General features: G+C 39.1%; 2 protein-coding genes across 2 annotated transcripts in view; one reads left to right on the top strand and one right to left on the bottom strand.

Moving 5' to 3' along the window:
- EPDR1 (ependymin related 1) overlaps nt 1-6,612 on the bottom strand; it is a 32,885-nt gene extending 26,273 nt beyond the window's left edge. Inside the window, exon 1 of the mRNA XM_006925333.1 lies at nt 6,314-6,612. Coding sequence (XP_006925395.1) covers nt 6,314-6,612 — 299 coding nt within the window. The remainder of the gene's footprint in view (nt 1-6,313) is intronic.
- A 4,133-nt stretch (nt 6,613-10,745) lies between these two features.
- SFRP4 (secreted frizzled related protein 4) lies at nt 10,746-19,715 on the top strand. The gene is made up of 6 exons (XM_006925332.3): nt 10,746-11,457; nt 12,757-12,837; nt 12,931-12,996; nt 14,907-15,105; nt 17,464-17,527; nt 19,509-19,715. Exons 1-6 carry the CDS (start codon nt 11,013-11,015, stop codon nt 19,692-19,694), a joined length of 1,041 nt encoding a protein of 346 aa, XP_006925394.1. The 5' UTR covers nt 10,746-11,012; the 3' UTR covers nt 19,695-19,715.
- The last annotated feature ends 6,271 nt before the right edge of the window (nt 19,716-25,986 follow it).

Raw genomic sequence — 25,986 nt, 5'->3', positions numbered from 1 at the left:
TAAAATATCTCCCTACAAAATAGTTACTACTCAAAAAGTAAAAAAATATCACTTCCCACTGACGAAATCTTGCAGACATCAGTTAATCAAGTGATCAAAGTAAACATCGGGATGCAAAAAGAATAGAGTATTGCCTCTGTAATACTCCTACTATAAGTGAATAACTTGAATCTAATTATGAAGAAAAATCAGGCAAACGCAAATCGAGGAACATCCTACCAAAAAACTGGCCTGTAATCTTCAAAAGTATCAAAGTGCAAAAAGACCAAGGAACTGTTGCAGACACAAAGAGGCCAAAAAGACACAACACCTAAATGCAACACTTGAATATAAACTGGGCCCATTTACTATAAAGAACGTAAAAAGGACAGCTGGCAAAACTCAAATGAGATCTGAATTTCAAATGGCAAAATGAATCCATGTAAATTTTCTGATTTTAATGGTTGTGTTGTAGTTATGCAGGAGAGTGTCGTTGTTGGTAGCAAATACACACTGGGGTTATATTTGGGAGTTGTAGGTATTTGGGAGTTGTAGGGATATCAAGTTGGCAACTCACTCTCAAATAGTTCAGGTGGAAAAATGGTGGCTGTGGACTATAATTGCAACTTTTCTGTGTGAGATAGTTTCAAAATAGAATAAAATTATATATTTGGAGAAAAAAAAGACTCATCCTGATTCTCAAGCACATATGGTCACTGAAGTTACTTAATGTGATAATATTCCTTGGAATTCATCTTCCCCAGCAGATATGTGGAGGAACACTTCTGTGAGCAGTCCCATCAGTCTCTGATGGGAGACTGGGAGACTCCCTTATATACAGGAAGACTCCACAGACAGGAAAGCCTTCTGAGTTAGAGTCCAAAGCATTTAAGGGTAGCTTCTTCTTTTCTTTGCCCATGAATACAAACTTTGGTGAAAAGGAGAAGAGAGAAAAATAACTCTGAATTTAGTTACACAAAGGGACAAGCCAAGAAAAATTTTAGAATCTATTTCAAGTTCATTGGATCACGGTAGAAACAGGAATCAGCCTGATATAATATAAGTACAATTAGTGACTTTATGGTATCGTTTAATCTCTCTGTACATAATTTAAGAAATAAAGTCTAAGTATTATTTAGTATCATCATTGAAGATATCATCAAAATAAATTAAAAGTTGAAAACCACTGATGTTCTGAGAAGTTAAGGACCTTGTTTTCGTGAAGCCAGAATTAAAATCCATGTTTGGCATCCCATAACTGTCTAAATGGATGCCCATGCTATCTCCATGACACTAGGTGGTTTTCTAAAAAAATAGAGAAGAGAAATGATATTCTGTTCTCCAAGAAATAAAATGCTCTGAGAAAACTGAGGTAGACATAGACTGGTCAGAATTTGAATAAAAATCCACTTGCCAATCCATTTAAGGCATACTTTTCTTTTAATCTTTTACAAAAAAAAAAAAAATCCCCAAACAGGTAGCATTGGTTGTTGTTTCCATTTTTTTTTTAAATTTTCAATTATAGTTGACATTCAATATTATATTAGTTTCAGGTACACAGCATAGTGGTTAGACATTCATGTAATTTATGAAGTGATCCCCCCAATAAGCCCAGTACCCACCTGACACCATACATAGATACTACAATATTATTGGTTATATTCCCTGTGTTATTCTTCACATCCCTGTGACTATTTTGTAACTACCAATTTGTGCTTCTTAATTTTTTACCTCTCCCCTCCCCCCAACTCCTCTCCCATCTGGTGACCATCAGTTTGTTCTCTGTATTTATGAGTTTGTTGCTATTTTGTTTGTTCATTTATTTTGTTTTTTTAGATTCCACATACAAGTGTGGAATCTAAAAAACTGACTTTTTCACTTAGCATAGTAGCCTCTAGTTTCATCCATTTTGTTGCAAATCGTAAGATTTAATTATTTTTGCTCTTTTTATATTCCATTGTATATATGTACTACATCCTCTTTATCCAATCATCTATTGATGGACACTTAGATTGCTTCCATATTTTGGCTACTGTAAATAATATTGCAATGAACATAGAGATGCATATATCTTTTTGAATTAGTGTTTTGGATTTCTTCAGATAAATACCCCAAAGTGGGTCATATGATAGTTCTATTTAAAATTTTTTCAGAAACCTCCAAACTATTTTCCACAGTGGCTGTACCAATTTGCAATCTCATCAACAATGCACAAGGGATCCTTTCTCTCCATATCCTTCCCAGCACTTGTTATTTTTTGATCTATTAATGATGGCTATTCTGACAGGTGTGAGGTGATATATCATTGTGGTCTTAATTTGCATTTCCCTGATGATTAGTGACACTAAGCATCTTTTCTATTGGCCATCTGTATGTCTTCTTTGCAGAGACATCTATTCAGGTCCTCTGCTCAGTTTAGGTTTGGTTGTTGAATAGTCTTTTAAGATATTATTGCTGACGTACCTATGCACATTCTCTTAATGCCTCTCTGCTCATTCTACATGAATAGCTTCATTAATTGCAACACCCAAGCCACCATTTTATAAGTGGAAGCAGTGAGTTACTGGTGACTTAATAAAATTCCTTGAGTATCTACATTCTCTAAAGTTCAACAAGTTGACTATGAAAATAATCTTGCTCTTCCTCATGTAATACCTGTGAGCTTAATCAAGGAATCAGGAAAGACAGTTGGAAGCAGAAAACAAAACAGTATCAATTACTAACATTTCCCATTCTCTCTTAAGGTTTGTCTTATTTGAAGTTTGTACAGTTGTTTCATCTTTTCCATAATCTCAGAGTAAAGAGAGCCTGGAAAATCCTAGTCTTTCTACAATAACTATCAGTGGGATTTTCCATAACTATCTGGATGCAAAATAAAAATCTTAAAAAGTTGATCCAATTCTAAAACTTACTTCTCAACTTACTAATAAATAGAGAGAAAACCCATCCACATTTTCTTCAAATAATATCTGATTTCTTGGCCAGACTGCTAATACCTGAAAAAGTTGTTGAGTTTGTTTCAACAAAACTATACTCAAAGAGCTGTAAAATGCATTTATGCATTAAACATTCTTTTTTACATGTGACTTAGGGCTAGAGATGGGACTGTGAGACAGAATCTTCCCAAGAAATTGGAAAGAAAGGGAATAAAATTGTCTTCTAAAAGTTAAACTGAAATCAACACTTGATGGATTGGGGCAGAGAAATGAGAAATCTAGGCCAGCAAGATTTGGCTGTGACCCCACTACAGATACAGTACACATATCTAAAGACTATATTTATCAATCGTGAAGTCATAGAAGAAGAAGGGTTGCTAAAGCAGACCTGAGTAGTCCCCACCAAGGCTCTGTGCAGTGTGGAGAAAATCTGGGCCAGCAGTGAGTCAGTGACAAGGCATCTCTATGGTGAAAATGAATTTATCACTTTATCTTAGCCTGATTACCCTGGGCTGGCCTATGTTATTCATGATGGAAAGCTCAATATTGAGCATATGGCCTGGCCTAGAGCAGGAAATCATTAGATTCAACGAATTTGCTCCAAGTCTTCGCTCACAATCTCCTGATTATAATTTGGCTTCCATACAGTTCTGCCTTTAGGGAGAGAATGACCTACTCTTGTGGATTTGAATTCTGGCCCCCATGCTGGCTATAGCACTCATTGAAATACAGTTCAGCATTTGAGCTTGCTTACTCAGACTCAGCTCCCAAAAGAAGGGCCCCTGAGTGCACTGAGGGATCAAGTTTCTGAGCCCACAAGGGCTGGCAGCTAGCTTCTGGGCCATGGTAAATTCACCAAGGTGTGATGGTAACGGTGGTGACAGGGATAACTGTGGCCATGTGCTAAGCACCCTCTATGTGTCAGACACTGCACTATATGCTTTATATACTTGAATTCCTTTAATCTCTGCAATAATCCAATAAAGTAGGCATTATTAGTATTCCTATTTTGTAAATGAGGAACCTGAAGCTCAGAAAGCTTTAGTAACTTACCCAAAGACCCACACTAGGAATCTGGATTCAGAACAAGATTTGTTTGACTCTAAAGCTTAATCTCTTAAAGTCTGAAAATACTATCTCTGGAGGATGAACCCTATCCTTCTCCTGGCCATCTTCTGCTTCAATAGTGTGCTTTAGGCCATCCAGTCCATCTTCAGCATGACTATTCATCAATATACCACTACTGTACCAACCTTCATATCAGTGCACATAAAGAGTAGCAATAAATTCTTAACAGAAGTGCAGAAAGTCAAACCCTATCTCAGTGAACAGCATCACTGTCACTGTCTATTCCATGCAATCATATGGTAAGCTTCAGAAGCCAAAAATGACACTTCCCTCTCCATCGCCACTTTGGCCACACACATTCTAATCATTTGCATATCCTTCAGTAAACCTCTTTAATAATTCTCTAATGTATCCACTTCTCACTATCACCATTGTCACTACCTGTCTTTCAACTGGACCTCTATGAAAGTCTACCAGGCAATATTGCTCCCATTCTTGCTCTCCTTCACTCTCAACCATGCAGCTAGTGATCTCTATATTATTAAATCATAGCATTCCACTGTTTAAAAATCTTTCAGGGGACACCTAATCTCTCATCATACTCTGTGCCTCAGACCTAATAGTGATTGGAATATACTCAGCCATGTCTGCTCCAAGATGACACACAAGCCAAGCCTGGAATACACTCTCATCCCCCTGGACCATTCTTCCCTCCACACCTCCTCTGGTCAGCTCATATAGGAATTTTGGGACTTTCTCATGTTTCACCTCCTCCAGGGAGCCTGAGTTAGGTGCCCATCTGAGGTGCTCTTATCACATCCAGCTCATCCCTCATCTCACTGTATGGTAATTTTTTATTTATATGACTCCAACCCCAGACTATGACCTCCATGAAGCCCAGGATCCACTCTTTATACACAGTGCCTGACATGCACACAGAAAAAGTGCATGTGGAATGAATGAATGAACAAACGAATGAGAAACTGGTATATCATAGGTGTCAGAATCCACCCACTTCCTTGAGTCCCAGCTGTGTGATCTGGAGAAAGTTGTTTCACCTCCCTAGACCTCAGATTCTCTGTAAAACAGAGATCATAAATCCTATACTGTTAAGTTCTTATGAGACTTAAACTAAATCATATAACATGTGGAAAGTCCTCAGCACCATTCCTGGTATATAAGTGCTTAAATGTTGATTGTTATTATTATTGCTATGTCACTGGAGACCTAACAGAAAGTATTCATGTTCTTGAAAGGCCTCACAGATATTCCCAGACCTCATGATGACTCAGCCACTCCTGGACTCCTCAGCATTCATGTTTTATGTTTTATAATGTATTATCTTGCACTCTCGAATATACTACTTTGAAAGTATCTGTAGATCTTACTCCCCCCTGGAGCCTTAACCCATGGACAGTTACATGGCATCTCTTAATGATGCAAAAGCAGCATAACCCTGAGAGGAACACACCAGAGAAACAGGAAGGCTGTGGAATTGACAGGTGGTGATCTCAAAATAGAAATCAGGTCTTAAAGCGGTCAAGGCAAGAAGAGGTCTCAAACAGAGGATGTCCTTTTTCACAACAGATATGGAAAAGTGAATTAACAGACCAGTGGTTTTAAAAAATTATAGCGTAGCCCTTCAATAAAATATTGTGCAGCCATTAAAAACAGGTAAGGGGCCAATTAATAAAATGGCAAAAAAAAAAAAAAGAGAGAGAGAGAGAGAGAGATTATGTTATATTAAAAGATATGGATAATATATGCTTTTTGATCACACTATGTGAAATTTGCTTTAAAAAAATTTAAGGAAGTGGACCAAAATTTCAATAGTTGTAACAGGGTGATGAATTTGTGGACAATATTGTCTTTGATCGAGTCCCCACGCCTTTTGTGGTGTTGTCTTATTCCGTTAGAGTGTAAAGACTAATTCTTAAAGAATATGTGTTTTTAAATATATACCTCCCAGATGGCTCCCAGAAGAGAAAAGATACTGCAGAAGACACGCCTTAGGCAGAAGGGGGCTCCAAGAGCCTCGGGCCTGGGCACGCGGGCGCCCGACAGTGCAATCCCGCCCATGACGGATCCCTTCTTTATCAGCCACCGCCCCGCTAGGTCCCACTGAGTGCCCGCCATTAGGCTGCCCTTGGTGGGCGAGCCCTCCGCAAACGCCCGACTTTGCTGTATATCCCCCGAGAGATCCTCCTTGCAAAGTTTCTCTTTGATAGGATGGAGGCCCTGCGACCAGCTGGTAATCGAACACCTGGGCACAGCCCCGGAGGCCTCCCCACACCCGGCCACCTCGGCCGCCCACCCGGCGCCCCACGTACCTCTTACAGGGAATGAGCGCCTTCCTCTCGTCCAGCACCCGGACGCGCTGGTTGAGCCCGTCGTAAGAGAGCAGCGCCCGGCTGTTGCGCCCGCTGCTCTGCCGGTATAGTACCTGGCGCCCCTCCCACTGCTGCGGCGCCTGGCAGGGGCGCGGCGCCCCTGGATTGCCCCAAGCCCCGGCTCGCAGCGCCGCCGCCCCTGGGCCGTAGAGGCCGCCCAGCGCCCAGACCCAGAAGCCACCCAGCAGCCAGGCGCATAGGGCCCTTAGGGCCCCCCGGAGAGGAGCGCGCCCTGGCATCACCATCCGTTGCTCCTGCTACCCGCCGAGGGCCAGCCGGAGCCTAAGGGGGCGCTGAGCAGCCTGGGCGCAGTGCGGCCGAGGCGCGGGCGGCGGCGCGTGGTCTCCTGCACAGTGCCTGAGTGTGGTCTCGGCGAAGTTGCTGCCTGTCCCCACCACGGCCTTTACAACTGTTGAGATCAGGACGCGCCAGGCCAGGAGCTGAGACCAGGGGCCTGGGAAAGCTTGGGTGAGCCACGCAGGAGTTATTTCTGCCTTGGCCAGTGCCCACTGCAGCTTGTTTTCACTTGCTCTCTGCTGCCAACAGGAAATGCAGTGGCAGTAGTGCCATTAGCATCCTGAAGGGCATCCACGTTTTAAAAAGGGGAAGAGGTGGTGATGAAAAAGGATATGTTTCTTCCCGAACTTCAGTGTTCATCAGGTAACCACACACTGGGGAACAAAATCAAACTTAGGAAAGCAGTGCTGTTGCACTTGCTATGTTCCACATAACTTGCCCCTTTCGCTAAAACTGCCGCCTCTTCCTCCAAATTAAAAATGGAAAGAAGGGCCCCTTCCTGAAGAAATAACACCAATCACTCATCATAGCCATTTCCCAGTCTAGAGCCGAGGGGACTAGGGATAAGCCCTTGACCTTCCGCTGAGGATTCAGAGACATTTTCTCCATGCCATACTTGCAGTGAGACTGCTCCCCTCACCCATCATCTGACAATACCACAAGCCTAGATGTTGTGGGTCTGGGAGTTTAGTATTTTCAAGGACAAAATTAATTGGGTGTACAATTTATGTCTATGTAATGTTAGGATCTATGATATGGAATCAAAAAAAAAAAGAAGCAACTTAAAAAAAAAAGACCCTTGCTTTCCAAGTTTATAGTTTCTTTTTATTTGATCTGCATTTTAAGGATGAGGATGAATGAGCCAGGTGAAAGAGGGAGAGAACATTCCTGGATGAAAGACATGGAAAATGAATGTAATGTTGGGGTTCAAGTGTGAGACAGAGGGTACTCTGTCACTCAAGGCTCTGAAAGCCATTTTAAGGATTTGGTATTAATACCGAGGGTAGTTGGAACCATGGATAAATTCAAAGCTAGGGAGGGGCATCACCAGGTAAATACCTTAAGGAGCTCACTCAGGCATCAATGTGGAGAATAGATCGGGCAAGGCAGAAAGCTGGGAGAAGAAGGAGGAAGATGCTGTCATAAACCAGACAGGTGACACAGACTGCTGGAGCTAAGGAGGTGATAGTGGGAATGAAGAAGGTGGAATAGAGTTGGGAACTACAAAAAAAGGATTTAGACTCAGGGAGGTTTCTGGGGATTCAGTCCTGAGCTAGAGAAGATAAATTCTGTTTGTGATTGGTTGACTTTGAGATGACTGTGCGATACGCAGGTGGAAACACTCTGGGGATAATTGGATAAGTACTTCCAGAGACTAGCAAGGCTAAGGGTCTGGATGTGGGAGACATTTGGCATCTAGGTGGATATTGAAGCCAAATAGTAAAACTGTAGTTCTCCACCCAGGATGACTTTGCCCTACCCCAGAGGACAACTGGCAATATCTGGAGACATTTTTGATTATCACAACAGGGTGGCAGGTAAGCTGCCAGTGGCATTTAGTGGGAGGAGGCCAGGGGTGCTACTACCAAAATGCACAGGACAGCCTCCTCTTCCTTCCAATCAAGAATCATCCAGCCTCAGTGTCAATAATGCTGAAGCTGGGAAAACCTGAAGTAGCAGGGAATGAAGAGAGCAAGAAGAGGGCTGAAGATGGAGCCCCAAAGAACTCCAGATATTTAAAGCAGGAGTCCCCAACCCCAGGTCTTGGACTAGTACCGGTCTGTGGCCTGTTAGGAACCAGGCTGCACAGCAGGAGGTGAGCGGCAAGCCAGTGAACAAAGCTTCATCTATATTTGCAGCCACTCCCCAGCGTTAGCATCACTGCCTCAGCTCCACCTCAGATCATCAGGCATTAGATTCTCTTAGGAGCACCGGGTCCCTGGTGCCAAAAAGGCTGGGGACCTCTGATTTAAAGGATGGGTAGAGAAGCAGGCACTTGAGATTGAAAATAAATCACCAGAGAGAAGCCACTGACCAGGGCAACTTCCTCAGTTACAGGAGCTTTTGGTAAGTCAATGTCAAGTATGGGGTAATGGATTGAGTGCCAAAGTAGAACATATAGAGGTAAGTGGGTTAACAGAATATTCTGATGAATCCTTTGCTATTGCACTGTCCCGGAAACATTAGGGACAGGCTATCAAAGGACCTAATGGGGTAAGCAAAGAGCTTTACAGAGAAAGGCTCTTTTCACCCTTTCTTAAAAGATGCCATCGAGAACATCAGGGAAGCACCTGAAATATGACTTGGTAGTTGCATAAACAAATGCAGCAGGTTCGAATTGGCTGCAGACACATGAGCTTTCTCCAAGTTTTCTCTCCTCGACCAATTCACAAGAAAAGGGCACGCAGTTCAGCTCTTTCTCAAAACTGTATTTTCTTACCTCGTAGGAGCTCAGGCTGAAAATCTTTTTCATGAAGCCAAGTGTTTACTCTCATAAGATTTTCCTGCTGGAAATGCCTTAAGATCTCTTTGGGCTATCCTCTTTGCTTGTTATCTAGCTAGCCTGGTTTGACACTTTTGAAATTTGACATCTGTCCTACAGAAAGCCGGAATGCCTCTCTGAATTGGCCTGGCTGTATCTGGGCACCCTGGGCTTCCTCTAAATAGAACCAGACTCCTGTGGTAAATCCTGACGAGTATTTGTCTCATTAATCCTTTTAATTTACCATGCTTAATTCATGCCTCCCCCCAAATAATAAAATATATTTAAAGTGCTTGGCACCATGTCTAGCCCATTGTAAATGATCCATAAATGTCAGTCGTGTTTTTCGTTCCTTGGGCTATTTTAATCCTCAGTCCTAACTAAGGTCGAAAGTAAACTAACTTGGTGGATCTAACCTTTACAGAGAGAATAAAACCTGTCTTCCTTAAGTTTTTAAAGACTAAAACTGTGTTTTTAAAGATTAACATTCAGAGAGCACGTTTGCATGTTCTAATGCCTAAAGAATATATCATACACCAGCAGTCTTACTGCCTGAAGATTGAGGTACCCTTACAACAATAAAGCCGCCCTTTTCTGTGGATCGCTGAGCCAGCAGTTGTTTTTACTACCTCTTCCTAATAAAAAATAAGAGAAAGAAAGGAAAACATACATACTTGCTTTCCATGCCACACAGCTTCTTACTCAATTGAAATAACAGTTTCCAAGCACATCAAAAGTCAAAATTTTAGGCTGCTGGGTTGGAAATCACTTGTTATGGAGAGGGCAAAAGTCTTTCAGACTTTGGTGTGTCCCAAGTTTTCTTTGTTTTCTTATGGGTTTCATTCATGTCAGAGAGAGGAATAGGGAGACAGAAGAAGAACAGGGGCGATTTGGTAGATGGAGGACATTTCTCAAACTAGAATATGCTACTGAACCTTCAGGCAGTTCTGTTTTGGAGCAGGTACAGACCAAATGCCATTCTGGAAAAAATTGAGCCCAAACTAATGTCTACTAGTCACAACGATAACAAAAAACAAATTTCATACAACGTTGGGGAGGTGTGAGGGTGGTTTGTTTACATAACGTGTCCATCCTCTTCCAACGACTACTCCTACACTCTCTCCGTCCCACATGTCACTGCTCAGCGCTTCTCATGCCCCCTACTGGAGAAAGCAAGTATGTTTCTGACTTAACGGCAGCAGACATTCCGATTTCCCTCGAACTCTATTCTTGCGAAACCTGTAAGGCAAAAGGCGCAAAGTTCAGCTTTGACTCGAGTGTCTTTTCCTCTCTTGAAATCCTCTCTTGCGCCCTCTTGGATCCGGTGTCCAAAACGACTGCCAGAGGCTCTTTTTCTTGGTCCAAAGAGAAAGCACTGGCCAGACTAAAAAGGAGGGACTTTAGGGGAATGCAGGGTTCCAGCCCTGGGCTGCGGCCCGGAGGAGATGATGTCACCGCTTCAGCAAAGAGAAGCCTGGGGGTGGAGCGGCCGAGGGGGAGCCCGCGCCGCGCCAGCAGCTGCCAAGGGAACGTTCCGAGCTCACGTCAGGGGAGGTGTCGGGATAAATAGGCTCCCGCAATGGCCGTGGCTGGCTGCGTTTGGAACTGCCTGGTCCGGGACTGGAGCTGTAAGGGCGGGTTCGCGCCCCGGAGACTGAGAGCTGGAGCAGCTCATGCTCTGTGCGCCAGATTCCTGATATCCCCGGCCAGCCCCAGCGGCTCCGCATCGCTGCCGACAAAAGTTTGGGGAGCTCTGTCCCCTAAAAGACTTCCTCCTCGGAGAGGGGAGAGCGAAAGACTAGGAGGGCGGATAGAGAAGGGCCCTTTTTGCTTGTCGGGGTCGCAGCGCAGGGTAGCGCCATGCTACTCTCCATCCTGGCCGCGTTGTGCCTGTGGCTGCGTCTGGCGCTGGGCGTACGCGGCGCGCCGTGTGAGGCGGTGCGCATTCCCATGTGCAAGCATATGCCCTGGAACATCACGCGGATGCCCAACCACCTGCACCACAGCACACAAGAGAACGCCATCCTGGCAATAGAGCAGTACGAGGAGCTGGTGGATGTGAACTGCAGCGCCGTGCTGCGCTTCTTCCTCTGTGCCATGTACGCGCCCATCTGCACCTTGGAGTTCCTGCACGACCCCATCAAGCCGTGCAAGTCCGTATGCCAGCGTGCGCGTGACGACTGCGAGCCCCTCATGAAGATGTACAATCACAGCTGGCCTGAGAGCCTGGCCTGCGACGACCTGCCTGTCTATGACCGCGGCGTGTGCATCTCTCCTGAGGCCATCGTCACTGACCTCCCAGAGGGTGAGGCCAGGGGAAGGACTGAGAGGGTTAAGGAGGCATCCTTCGCTGTCTCCGCCACGTGAGAACCCGGCAGCCACACCTACAGCTGCCAGGGGGTGATCAGTCACCTCCCCCACCCCCCACACCCCAATCCCAATTGCGAGTGTTAGAGGAATTGGGAAGGGCTGGTGACTTGACTTCTGGAAAAGTCTGGTTTCTCTACAGGAATTTCAGGAATTGAAGAACGCTAAGTCCCAAGGTGGCGGGGGCGGGGGGCGGGGATTTCTTACAAAGGGAGCCACTGGAGACATTTACATTTACAATGACAGAATAGTAATCGCAGCAGTAGTAAACAGGTGTTTAGGGCTTATAGTGGGTGTGAGCCAGCATAAAAGACTTTACATATATCATTTAATACTCAAAACAATCGCACCGAGATTCTTAATTTAGTGTTAGCTCTTGAAAAATCTTTCTGTAAAAAGCAGTTTCAGTTGTCACTCCTTACCAAGAGCGCAGCTTGTAAAATTTAGTCCCCCTGCAAAATTGTGATGTGGTTCTTGGTCTTTGACCAGGGGCCAGCATCTGTGGAATCTTAGTTAACTGGATCTCCTCTTCCACTTTCTTCTTTTCTCTTTTGTCATTTTGCTGTTTTCCTAGGATGAAAGAACGGGTTTAAATCCACTTGTTGAAATGAAACCTAAGAATATTTTTGCATTCTTTTATCCCTGACCCATATTGCTGCACATTTAAAAAGATAATGGTATTGCTTTAGTATAGTTTCTTAAGTTATACCTCAGAGCATTGCCCAAAACGCGAAGAAAGAGAAATAAAGTGAAGAGAAAGATTGAAGCTCTTAACTCAGAATTTTTGAAAAACCTATTTCTTGCTTAAATTATATAAATGATATAGGGTTATGCTTGCTTTGAATTATGTGGCTGTGGACTGTTTTGCACTGCAAAGTGTGAGGTGGAGATTTAGAAATATTCTGATTATTTTGATTAGTGTAAACTGTCAGCTTGGAAAAATAACATTTTACAATGGATTTGAGAAGGAATCACATAATTTGTCCAGGTTGGCTGTATGTATCAGGTAGGTTAACATCAATTTGTGCTGGATAGGCATCCTTACCTAAAAGTCTTTCTTTCCTAAGCCTAAGGATTTCTATATGAAAGAAAGTCAAAAATCATGTGCCATTTTTACTATTTAGTATTATTTTTGTGTGATGCTGTGTTAGTTTAAGTCTCCAGATGGTTCCTTATTCCAGCTAGGTGAATAAACCAAATCATTGACCATACCTCTGTGGCCCGGCATGTGTTTCAGATGCTAAGTGGTTAGACATCACGCCAGACATGATGGTACAGGAAAGGCCTCTTGACATTGACTGTAAACGCCTAAGCCCCGGTGAGTTCCTTGTCCTCAAGGCTCTGTTTCCTTCTCCTCAGAGTGATTTGTGAACCCTTTTCCAGCTTTCTGTCTTTCTCTTATGTTCTTTAGACCGGTGCAAGTGCAAAAAGGTGAAGCCAACTCTGGCAACGTATCTGAGCAAAAACTACAGTTATGGTAAGTCATCTGATGAGACCATTCATTTTCAGACTTGGCACATCACAAAGCCAAGGCTGTGGGTCATAAAGTAAACAAGTGGGTTGGTGATCTTTCTAGTTAACTATGTGGGTTTCAGATGGCACAATAACAAATATAAAACTTCTTGGTTTTCTGGGTATATCAAATAAACACAAAGTAAATTACCTATGTGAGAACTGTGATGTGGCTCAGATTGCAAGTTTGACATCATGATCCTCCTTGTCTTGATGAGAGGTGCTGCTCAGCCAGGACAGCACACCTCACCTGTTCTCTTACTAAGATTTCATTGCTGTGGAAAGGATGAGTGAGTGATCCATGGATTTAATTATCTGAGGCCCAGAGGCCCAGGAATTAAGACCTGACCATGTATCTTTTTACTCATCAATAGCTATGAATATTTAACATCTTAAAGAAATTGTGGGAATATGTTAATCACAAGACTCTATGGCTACAAGTATTAATGTAACTTAAATGCCCTCTTTGCTCCTATGTGGAAAGAACAAACTTTCTTCAAAAACAAAAATTTTTGAATGTTTTAAGTAAATTTAATTATGCTACCATCACTTGAAAGTAAATTTAATTAAATGTTCTTTTAAGATATCTATTTGGGCTATTTTATGTTTCTTTGCATTTCTTAAATTATTTCTTCTGAAATAAAAACTGGGGAAAATGTTCATTTTGTTTGCTAACTTAGTTTTCCACATTTCAAATTGAAATTTTATATCATAAAAACTTTTATATTATATACACACATGAAAGTAAGAAGATCATGGCAATATAAAAATCTAAAAAATAACCTTTTTTTTTAGATTTGAGAATCATACGTAGCCAATGTGGGTAATTCAACCAAAAAAAATACACTTTCTTTTCTAGTAGTTTTTTGTTGTTTAAAACCATTCTATGGAGATATATTGTCTTAATCTAATCTGCTTAGTCCATCACCTGACACTATTAAGCCTTAGTTACTTATCTGAATTTTATGCTCACGCTGTTCTCTGGGGTATCATGGCCTCATAAGTACTTTGATGATGAAACCATTTCTATTTAAATCCTTTGGCTCCTTCATAAACCAGCTTCCTAGGATAGAATCCAAGAGAGATCCATACTAGGCTGATTACAACACCATGGCAGGCAGTAATAGCAAGAGACCAAAAGGGCCAGAATTTAAGGTATGATCAGATACAGTGACATTAACAGCCATCTGTAATAACAGTTCTACCTCTACTCATTCCAGACCACACTTTTACAGTTCGGGAAATTAGAAGATCGAGAATAGTGATTTTCAGAGATTCCTTTCGATCTAAAATGTTATTGCTTTCATAACTTCCTCTAGAACAGAGGTAGTTTAAGCCTCACATGGGTGATTGAATCATACGAACTTTAAGGTGGCTTCTGAATCGAGAATGTATGATTCTCACTTCAAATCATCACAAGGCAGAGAATAAACGAATATTTGTTTCTAAGAAATTTTTAGTGACATTCTGTGTAACTAAATTTCCTGATATTTTTTGGAGGGGGAAGGGGGAAAGCTAATTTTAGAATTACAGAATTTTAGGGCTGAGAAAGATCTTTGGAATTCTCTAACTCTATCTATAGCCCAATGAGGAGCAGTCACTGACCCAAAGGCAGAACCCAGACTAAGCCTGCTTGTTAATGTACTTATACTTCTTGCAGTGTGATTCAGAACTTTTAAGACAATGTTGACAATATGGGCGGCCTTACATTTAGTATACAATTGTGTGGGCTTTCTGCCTGCATTTGGACAGCTTGGACATGACCATAATTACAGGAGTGATTCCTTGAGAGATACTCAGGGATTGGCATGAATACACAATCCCTATTTTTCTCCAAAGGCTTCAACAACACTTATATCAATTTTTAAATTGCAGTCATTCATGCCAAAATAAAAGCTGTGCAGAGGAGTGGTTGTAATGAAGTAACGACAGTGGTGGATGTGAAAGAGATCTTCAAGTCCTCATCACCCATCCCTCGAACTCAAGTCCCACTCATTACGAATTCCTCCTGCCAGTGTCCTCACATATTGCCCCATCAAGACGTTCTCATCATGTGTTACGAGTGGCGCTCACGGTAGGCATGGAGGGGCAGAAGAAACTGCACACAGTTTCAAAAACATGAATTCCATTTAGCAGTCATGATTTTTTAAAAAATGGCACCAGCTTTTCTTAAAAGTAGTTTTAATGGATGCCTTTGTTGGGACATCATATATCCTAAATATCAATTAATTCTTCATAAAATTAAGGAAAAACAGAAATATGAGTATTTGAATAAAATCTTTAAAAATCAATTTCAGAATTAAGCGATTTCAAAAACTTATAGGCAGATAAATTACTTGAGTAAAATCAGTTCTTTCCAAATTATTCAAATCTATCTTAGTGTGGCAAATACTGAATTATTAAAGCTATCTCTTTAATAACTTACATATCCAGTAAAGATGGCCATTTGAGACTACAGGTCCACATATTTTCCTTATATGCACTTAATTTATATATTTGTTTGTTAGAGTATTACACACACATGTGCATGTATGCTCACACATATATATGCCTATCTCTAGCTATGAGTGTGTGTCTCCCCACATTTATTTCCTTAGCATTTTTTTATATATTGGTACTTTCCTTATAATATAAAAATCAAACACTTCAGCACAGGTTCCAGGATGAGCCCCATAATTTGCTGCAATACACTTCTCCAGCAAAATTACTTACATAACATTTCTCTTTGATTCTCTGCCATTAATACTTATCTGTTTGTTTCTTCTAGACACAGCTCAAAATTATTTCTCAAAAAAAAATCTATTGAAATTGACCTCACTTGAAAACTTTCTTGTTCTATTTTCTATCAGTACTTGAGTATCCTCCTCATATGCATATACCACCTTATGTTCTTGGTTTTAGAGCTGTTCTATTTATATTTTGTCTCTCTAAAGAAGCTGAATGAATGAATGTTAAACGAATATTTCTGGGCTCATCTTTTGCATGGTGCTTGTATCTGCTACAGTACTAGGTACTGTTCTGAGGATGTAGCAGGTTGCTAGTCAACAAATTCTATTTAGACAGATGAATGGATTATAAATGAGTTAAACAATAGCTTTCATGTCATCTTTCCCAAGTTAGCTTGTAAATTTTATGTAATTCGATCAAAATCCCAGAATTAAAAATTTTATGGATGATCGGGATTTATGTTTTCATAAATCCATTTGGAAGAATAAACTAGTAAGGATATGTAAAGAAGATTTTGAAAGTAAGAGGGATGAGAGGAAATCTGCCTTATGAGACACGCAAAATAGGTATAATGTTACACTTATTAAAACCATGTGGTGCAAGTCTTGAAACAGATTCTAATGCATAAAAGAACTTATGTAAGAAATATGCCAAGTCAATGGGAAATGAAAATAATTAATGAAAGTTGCAAATATTTTTATTTGAAAAAATAGAACATATTTTTATTTTATACTGTATTACAAAATAAATTGCAAATGGGTAAGAGATAAATATTTCAAAAACTTAATGAAAGAGGATAAAATTAGGTAAATAAATGTGTGATATCAGAATGGCAGAATACTTTGTAAACATAAAAGTATGTAAGAAATTATAAAGGAAAACATCAGTACACATATTTGACCACATACTAGCATGTACATAAAAATCACAAATAAAAATAGAATTCAAAAGTTGAGAAAAATACTCATAACAGGTATGACAAAGAAACAGTAACCTTACTCTCTGAAGAGTTAATATTTAAAATATTAAGACTGCAACATAGAAATATGTGTACATAAATCTATACAGACAAGATCCTAAAGAAGAAATACGAGTAGGTAAAACATTTAAAAAAATTGTCTCCTTAATTCCTCAATCCAAATAAAAACAAGATTCAATTTTTACTTAGTCTTAATTTTAGTGAATTGAATGCAAATTCAATCATTTTGAAAACAATTTAGCACTATGCATTGAAAACCTTTTAAAAAATTTCTCTTTGACCCAGTTATTTCAGAAATCTATCCTAATGAAATAATAAGCCAGTACACACTATATATAAGGACTATTCAATGCAACACTGGTAATGATAGCTAAGCAAAAGAAGGAGGTTCAAGGGTAGTTATTATGGATATCTATAATATGAATATATATTATAGATAGCCATAGTTGTAATCGAATTTGGTTATTAAAGTTATGTTTTTAAATCTAATTGTATCAGAAAAAACATATAATACAATAATAAAATAAAATGTGCAATACGATCTAAATATACAGTGTGATCTAAAATATATATAAGTGCAAAGAGGAATGAAAGGATATATCAACAAAAAATAAATGGTAGATTGTGGGGTTAAGGGTTATTGAAGAATTTCAAAAAATTTTTTATATTTTTAAACTTTACTTTCATAATCAGAAGTTGTTTATTAAAGTATATTACTTTTTTCAGGATGATGCTTCTTGAAAATTGTTTAGTTGAAAAATGGAGAGATCAACTTAGTAAAAGATCTATAGTAAGTATAATTAGCAATAGTAGGAATATGGATATAAGTTCACATAAAGAAATTCTGTAGAATTTGGGTATTTTTCCCATTCTTTCATCTCCAAGCTATCATGGGAGCCATCAATAGCTGCACTATTTGTCTTTTGAATAGGCAGTTACAAAGATAGCTATTCTCACTTGGAATTTTTATTGTAAACCTCTCCAACTTTAAAGGCAATTTGATTGCATTCAATGCTGATCTACTGATTATTTCCAGATTAAATTAGTTTTTTGGTTTCTTTATTGTATTACATTTAATTGTTTTAGTAAACAGTCAGGTACTGGAGCAGAATTAACACCCAGAGGGATTAAAACAGACATATACATGTAGGGGTGTGTATAACTCATTCTAAACCTCATCCTATCACTGTACAAAGCAGAGTCTTTCCCTGTATTTAAAATAATTTTAAGAGTTTTGTCAAAATAAATTATATAAAAAAGTAATTATTTTGTATTATCCATGATTTTAGTGGTAACATCATAGGAATATTGGTAATGCAATGAGAGGTGTTAGAATAATCTTTTGCCCAGAGATGTGAAGTCATACCAGAACTAAAGAAATATGGTCGTTGGCTTGAAATTTTTAAAGCATTCCCTCTCTTGAAAATATGTTGAGATATAGTCAAGAAAATCTATGTTTTCAGTTCCACAAAGGTACTGCTACTGCTATAATTTCTTCATTTGTATAAATAAAAATTCTTGGTTAGGGGAGAGTATATATTAATAATGACTTATGGAAATTGTAGTTTCAACACAGCCTCTTCTACTCAGTGCATTTCTGAATAAAGGAACCAAACGCTACTGTTACATCTGAGCTAAAAACTCACAAGCTGCTCAGGAACACTCTTAGTCTTACTAGACAAAAAATTCTGGCAGAATTAGTTATCAGGTTTCCAAGACTACAGTAGATTAGAAGCATTAATGTAGAAGTTTACAATAAGGACCTGAAGGGAAAGAAAGCTTTCAAGAATCACAGCTGTTTGGACCATTCAGTATTGCAGGAAATATTATAATATACTTCAGTAAGAATTTGAAAATATCACTATATAATAGCAACGTATAGTGATGTGTTTATTGTTTTAGAACACCCTAGGAGTTATTTCATTGTATTTCATTTTATTTCATTGTATTTCTCATACCTAGAACAATGCCTGGCCAATGGTCATGCTCAAACTCTTTGCTGATTGAAATATACTCTAACAAAGGAGCGACTTGTGTGTTATAATAAAAAGCATGTCTATTCAAGTGGACTTACTTTTTCCTTATATGCAACTGTTTAAATAAATAATATTTATTTATATTATAAATAGTAGATCTTTTTCTATCAAGGAAACTTAACTGTCCAGAACGACGCATTTCCCAGCAGTCCTGGGTAGCTAACACTTGAGTGGATTCATGCAGGCTAGGCTTCTGTTTTCATTGGATGTAAGAGAATTAAGTGAATTTATAAATGTAGTAAGAGGCCTCTGATTTTCGGTGAGTCAGGATAAATTTCTACTTTTAGCAATGTCAACCCTTTTTAGAAGGCTTTGCTATGTAGGAATGTTACATTACAGGACCAATGGGAAAAAAATTCATGGGTTAGGGCTTTGGGCTCTGGAGTCAGACTGATGGATTTGAATTCTAGCTCTGACATTTACCAGCTGTGTGACACTCTGCAAATAACCTCAGTGTGTTTGTTTCATGGTCATAACTATGGTGTCCACATAGAAGGGCTGTTGTGAGTTTCAATGAAATGAGTACATGTCAAGACTTTATCATATATTCAGCACTTTCCAAAGTATCTAATTCCAAAGTTGAGTACATGATAAGTGTTCAACACAGGTTAGTTATTATAATCATTGTCATGATTTGTATGTTATAGTGAAAACAATTCATTAATTCTGTTATTAGTTTAATAGCATAAAGGAGTGAGATGTACTTGACAGTCATGTTTACAAATTGCCTCCCAGCAGTGGGAAGAGAGGCTACGGGAACAGCAGAGGACAATCCAGGATAAGAAGCGAACAGCTGGGCGCACGAGTCGTAGTAATCCTCTGAAACCGAAGGGAAAGCCACCTGCTCCCAAACCAGCCAGCCCCAAGAAGAATATTAAAGCTAGGAGTGTCCAAAAGAAAACAAACCCGAAAAGAGTGTGAGCTAACTGCTTTCCAAAACGGAGACTTCCTTTCAGGATGAGGCCGGGCATTGCCCAGACAGCCTGTGGGAGGCCACACACCCCTTGTCTTAAGAACGACAGTATTCTTCATAGACAAATCTTGCATTTTTCTTAGTGATATGCTTCATGTTTTTCTTTCTAAGCCACTAAAAGCCATCGTGGTAGGTATGCCCTTTGGTATAGAAGGTATATGAAAACCGGTTTAAAAAGTTTATCGTGTTCAGAGTAGCCTGTGCGCATACTTTATGAGAGCTTTGTGTGGGGAAATATGTTTTCGTTCTTACAATTTGATCTAATATGCGCATTGTAATATGAATGCCATATTACAAACAAAACACCTAATTTTTTTACAGTATGTTTTATTTCTGTTTGACTTCCGTTATTAGAATCTGAGATTTTTAAAATGTTATTGAAAATATAAAGATTTTAAGGAGGAAAGCAAAAGAATGAATGTTTAAAAGATGTGTTTACTGTTTGCATAAAAATTTTTGTGGTGTAAGGAGACTTTTGAACAATCTAGCGAAGTAGATTATAGAAAATTGTAATAAGTTTTTTAAAAGAAGTCTTTCTGCTCTGTTTTTAGCTAGAAACTCTAAAAAATTATACAATAATAATAATAAATAAAAAGGAAAGGCAGGCAGACAATGTCTGGATCCTTGTTTTCTGGCTACCATGCCATGGTGGAGATGCTCTGATTTTACATTCACAATGCTTCTCATCAGTACCCTTTAAGTAGCAGCTGAAACAGAGTTTCTTTCTCTTGTTATGACTTAAGTACCAATTAATTAACACCAAGTATTTGTGGTGTTAATTAATAACACCTGTAGCTGTGATGCTTGTCTCTCTTTCCAGGACTTCCTAGTTATCCTGAGGCCAAACCTCTCTGCTGGTTGCTGATGCTTTACAAGGGGGCTGTGGGCCTGAGGTAGGAGGGTCAAGATCCAAAGCACCTGTTTCTCAGCCTGCTATTGCACTGCTGCCACATACCAACTCTACACCTGAAAAAGGCAACTATAGTCACTTGTCCATCCACTATTCAGGAATGCAGAGGAACAATCTGAAAGCTTAAAAGTTAAATCTCCTTTAGCCGTACCATTGTTCCTGCTTCTCAGAGAGGGAGTAAGATACATTTTGCATTCGTACAAGGTAAATAAACAAATAATTTAATTTCATCTCTATAGCCAACGAGACACAGAAGTGATGCGGGGAGAGTGGAAGAATAATAGGACTAATGAGATTGTTGACACAGGCACCCATCTCCTCCTAAAAGTGTAACTTTGCTTGCATTGCTACCCCAGGGCAGCAGTTAAAGGAATCCATTAGATCAACCCACATATGGGTGTCAATAAAATCCTCAGTGTGTGTTTCTGCTGTATAAAAGCCAAACCTCTTTGATTCTTAAGGAAGCCAGACTAAAGAAACCTATGAAAGGCCATTAAAAGGCACTGGTAGCCTAGTGTACCTCCTTAGCATAGTAGGAATTCTTTGGAGGAGCGAAGTTAGGAATGGAACTCTCCATGGAAAAGGAGAAAAAATGCTTAGTAAAACCTATTTTTTAAGTGCAAAACAATAAGAATTAGGAGATGACTTTACAAATTTAAACACTGCTTTCTTTGAAGACGTAACTGAAATCATAGACTGCTTATTACACAAAAACTTTATCAGGCACATTTATCAGTTTGATTAATCAGTAAAAGATTAACCAGGCCACCATTTCATTACTTATTGTGAAAAAGTTGAAAATGAACATCAGCCCACACTGAACATAATATAACAAAATGGAAGTGGCCCTTGTGTGAGAGCCAAAAATTTATTCTTCTCGCTTAAATATTTCTCCATCTAAATACATGGGAGAGGAGGTAAACATAAATATATGGAGAGGAAAGCTGAGTTTCTGTCTCTGAAATGGGAATTATTTGAGAGCTGAGTTACTTTAATCAAAAAAAACCCCTTAATTTGCAATATGTTTATCAATACATTTTCTGACTGAGGTCAACTGGAGGCATTTATTTTTAAATAGTTTTCTTGATCTTTTAATAATATGGTAAACATATTTTCTATAATGCATTTAATAAATGCATAAAATAGAAAAGATAAAATAATGGAATTAAAATCCTACCTAATCACACTTGCCACCACGCAGAGGTAATCACTGTTAGTATTTTGGTATGTAATTTTCCAATTGTTTCCTATGCATTTATATAATGATTTGAAAAAAATAAAACTAGGAACCTATTATATATGCTATTTCATAACCTGCTTTCTTCACTCAGCCCTTTACTGAGATTAGTTCTCATGTCGGTAAAGCCAGTGCTGCTTCATTTATAACGGCTGTGTTGTACTCCACGGTATGCATTATTCAACAAATTCTTAGGTTATTAGGGATTTAGGTTGTTTCTTAACTGAACATACTGAATAACTGAATAAATATCTTGATGGCTAGTGTTTGTGCACATCCTTAATTAGTTCTTTGGGATTTTCATTTAAGTAGCATTGCTAGGCTGTGGAGCATGCCAAGCAAGGAAAGTTCTTGATCATATTGTCAGTTATCCTCTAAAATGCTTGGATTACAGATGTATAAAAGTGCTGACTTTCCAACCCTTTGTTTCCTCCTGCCCATAGTTTTATAAATTTTAGCTGGGAACTGAATGTCATCTTGGGCGAAGTGCCTCTTCCTCTGTGAGCCATCAGCTGACAACATTCTCAACACTTTCAACCTCCGGGCAGCTGGGAAATGAATGACTAAGTATCTCAAGCTGGGCATGGTAGGTAGGAAGGTAGGTAGGTGGGTAGCTATGTAGATACATAGATCGATGATAGATTCCTTGACTTGTGGAGAAAACCTATGCAACCTTCTCAATTTTTTTTTAATGAATCAAAGTTAATAATATTCCTTATCAGCTAGGGAAACCAAAGAATTAGAGTTTAGCAGAAGTGCCAATAGATGTTTTTCTCTTTCCAGGCTTCTTTTAAGAGACATAAAGACTTAGATAAATAACCTCAGTTTCTTACTTTCCATTTCTAAACCAACGCAGTCTGACCACACTTTTGGTTTCTGCCCTTGGATGCTCATAAGATTGCCCACTGCAAACTTAGAATAAAACTCCTTTATTTCAGCTAGCTCAGGGGTGCTTCTGCTTGGCGAAACCAGACCCTGAATAAAAAAGAAGGGAACATTTTACCACAAATCTCTACCTGCTGTTATCACCAATTCAAAAAGCAAAAAAAATGATTATAAGCATGGAATAAAAAAGTTAAATGGGACCTTAGAAGTCATCACCTAGCTTGCTGAAGAAAGTCTGTCAGAGCTTGTCTGATATCTCACGTGTGGCACATATATTTTCCCACTATTATTGAATTTTCAAAATCAGAAAAAAATGGGGCATACATAATTTTTATTTCTTCTAATGAACATATGTTACTTTAAGATTAGAAGATACTATAAAAATGAGAGAAATGGATTTAAGCCATGTAGACACCCAAACATAAAAACTATTTCATTGATTATGTTTGTTAGTCTTCAGAGAAGCAGACATCAAAAGGAAATTAGGTTAAATATGAAAGGATTCTATTAGAGGAAACACCTGTGAGAAAGAATAAGGAGCTAAATAGGGAAGAGGGAAGATTGGGTGGAAGCATTTCAGACTGCCTCAATGTCTAAGGAAGGCTTGGCAAGGCTACTGGGGAGCCTTGAGCCAAGCATCAAGAAGTCCCTCATCTGCCAGGGACAACTCTGCCTTTGTGTTTCACTGCACTCAGTTATTGACTGGGAGCTGCCCGTGGACAGCCTGGTCTTGCTGCAAAGATAGCAATTGATTTCAGACTGTAGTGTCTGGATACCCGGTTAATTATGGTCCTTGTATTTAGAGTCTATGACTCGCATTCTCAAGGCCATCACAGTATGACAACTGTAAAAATATTGAGATGTTTCCACTACATTTTCAGCATATTGTATAAAGTGGTACTGCCAAGCAACAAAATGTCTCTGTTAACTTCTGTAATTGTCATCAATACACTATTTGAATCCCTAAACCTCAAAAACTTTTCTTTAAATCTTTTTGTTTTTTTATGTTTTATTTAAAATTTATTGAAGAGAAAATGTGTTTATCACAGCTGCAAATTTGATGTATTTGTTCTTCTACCTAAGAGACATCTCTTTATATTATAATGTTAGGAAACATTTTTTGAGGTATTTAATGGCAATAAGAAATTCTATGATATGTAACTTTGCCTTTACATGTTTAAACAGCATAAGCATAAGTCTAATATATTTAGCTGCAATATTCCTATGAGAACAGTTTTATAACTCAATAATCCTAAAATATGTATCTCAGTGAGAACCACTTTATAATGGCAAGTTTGGATCACATTAGCATGTACTTTGAGAGTAAAAAAGAGTGTACTTTATTGACAATTAAATTTAGCTAACCAAGAAGACTCATTAGGGCTGAACCCAAATCTCACAAGAGTGTACCAACGTGAATAATATGACAAGCGTAAAGAACTGACAATAAGCAAAAACTGGTATTATGAATAACATTCCATGATGGTACTGAGAAATATCTAAAATGTTGTTGAATCACATTGATGGATTTTTCAAACTCATTAATCTCTTTAGTCATCTAATAATTCTCTACTCAAGAATGCTTCAGGTCTCCTGTCTTGGAAGAATGCTAGAGGATTTAAGTAGGGCAAAGGAACTCTAGCTTCAGGTTCAAGGTGCATGACCGAGCCAGTATTAAAGAATGGGAACCCTTTTGCAATGTGGAATTCATAAACACACATCTCCAGCTCTGTTTGGCTGTTGAGATAGAGGTGCTTCCTTCACAGGCATACCATTGTCTACCTTCTGAGTAAGTCCGTGAATTTGGACCCATCCCCTCACCATCATGTGATTCTCATCATGCTTACAAAACTCAGCCCAGAGCTCTAATGTGTTCCCACCAATACTGCAGTCCTCAGTTGCTTCAGCCATAATGGCCCAGAACATGTGTTTTTTGCCTAAAGTCCAGCTGAGATTCAAGATCGGCCCATTTAGCAGGAGCCCTGACAACTTCTAGCCTTTTCTAACCTTTCTTCCCAGGGGCAAGAAGATGCTCCCAGGTACTACCAACCCCAATTCTTATGTGCCTGCCTCATGCTGTGGTGTCTCACCCACTAAATTCAATCCCTTCAAGACCAACATCAACATAAATTAAAGTTTAATTGACTGTATCTCTTTGGACATTATTATATTTCTGACTAGTTACCTCAGGACTAACCCTACAATCTGAAAGAAATAGCCTTTCTCAGTATCAAATCTTTGTACAGATATGTACACACATATATAGACAAATGAGTGAAGTGTGCCATCTTCTGGTGATGTATGTTATTAATTTTTAGAGAATGTTGTTTTAATGCTCTTGAAGATTTAAAGCATTCAATAACAGTGCACCATTTAACACAATTATATTATGGATACCCAAATGCAATCAAGCATGTAAAGCAGCAGATAAGAGTATTTTTTTAAGAAAGAGTAGGGAATGTGAAGAAAGTGAAAAAGTTGAAAATTTCATTATACTTATTTCTCTGTATAATCCAAAGAAAGCCAATAATTAATTTACCTTAGCTTTTTTTAAAAAAAATGCATTCTGAAGAAAAATTGAGAAACATCCATACAGATAATTCACATGTATATATTTTGTGATACAGATGAAGGTCCACAGGTGTGCTTCTCATAGCATTGGAATACTAGAGATTTGAGTTATGTGTTCCTAATAAATGGTCAAGAGATGATATCAGCAAGATGGCAGAGTAGAAAGTTTTGGACCATCTTTCTCCCACAAACTCATGAACACAACAAAAATTCATGGGCAAGTTCCCTTTATTAGAAATCCAGGAACTAAGAGCTCCTACACTATAGGTGACCAGAGTGAAACCAGACTCACTGAAGCTGTCAAGGAGATATGGAACACTCTCTGACTAGAGTCTCTGCTTCCAGTGCAACACTGTATAATCATAAAGAGACTCCCTAACTCTTGGCTCCTCCCAGGAGAGTAAAGGGGTTGGTTCACAGGTCCAGTGACTAACTTTTCCAAGAGATCTCAGAGGACTAATCACTGTCTGGTCAGTCTTAGAGTTGGATTGATCCACCACAGCTTAACAGCCTGAAGGAGAACAGAGATGGCAGCTTGGGAAACACCATAGCATCCCTGTTTGTGCAGTAAAGAGAAAACAGGTGAAAAAGCAGAGATTTTGAGAAAGGTCCCACATCCCATACAGCAGCAGGGCCT

The sequence above is a fragment of the Pteropus alecto genome, unplaced genomic scaffold, assembly GCF_000325575.1.
Source record: "Pteropus alecto unplaced genomic scaffold, ASM32557v1 scaffold109, whole genome shotgun sequence".
NCBI lineage: Eukaryota > Metazoa > Chordata > Mammalia > Chiroptera > Pteropodidae > Pteropus > Pteropus alecto.
The sequence above is the reverse complement of the archived record's forward strand: the minus strand, read 5'-3'. Positions and strand labels throughout refer to the sequence as shown.

Coding starts and splice junctions, on each gene's coding strand:
- SFRP4 (XM_006925332.3), top strand. CDS start 11,013: ATGCTACTCTCCATCCTGGCCGCGTTGTGCCTGTGGCTGCGTCTGGCG. Junction 12,838..12,930: donor CTGTAAACGCCTAAGCCCCG/GTGAGTTCCTTG, acceptor TATGTTCTTTAG/ACCGGTGCAAGTGCAAAAAG. Junction 12,997..14,906: donor GAGCAAAAACTACAGTTATG/GTAAGTCATCTG, acceptor TTTAAATTGCAG/TCATTCATGCCAAAATAAAA.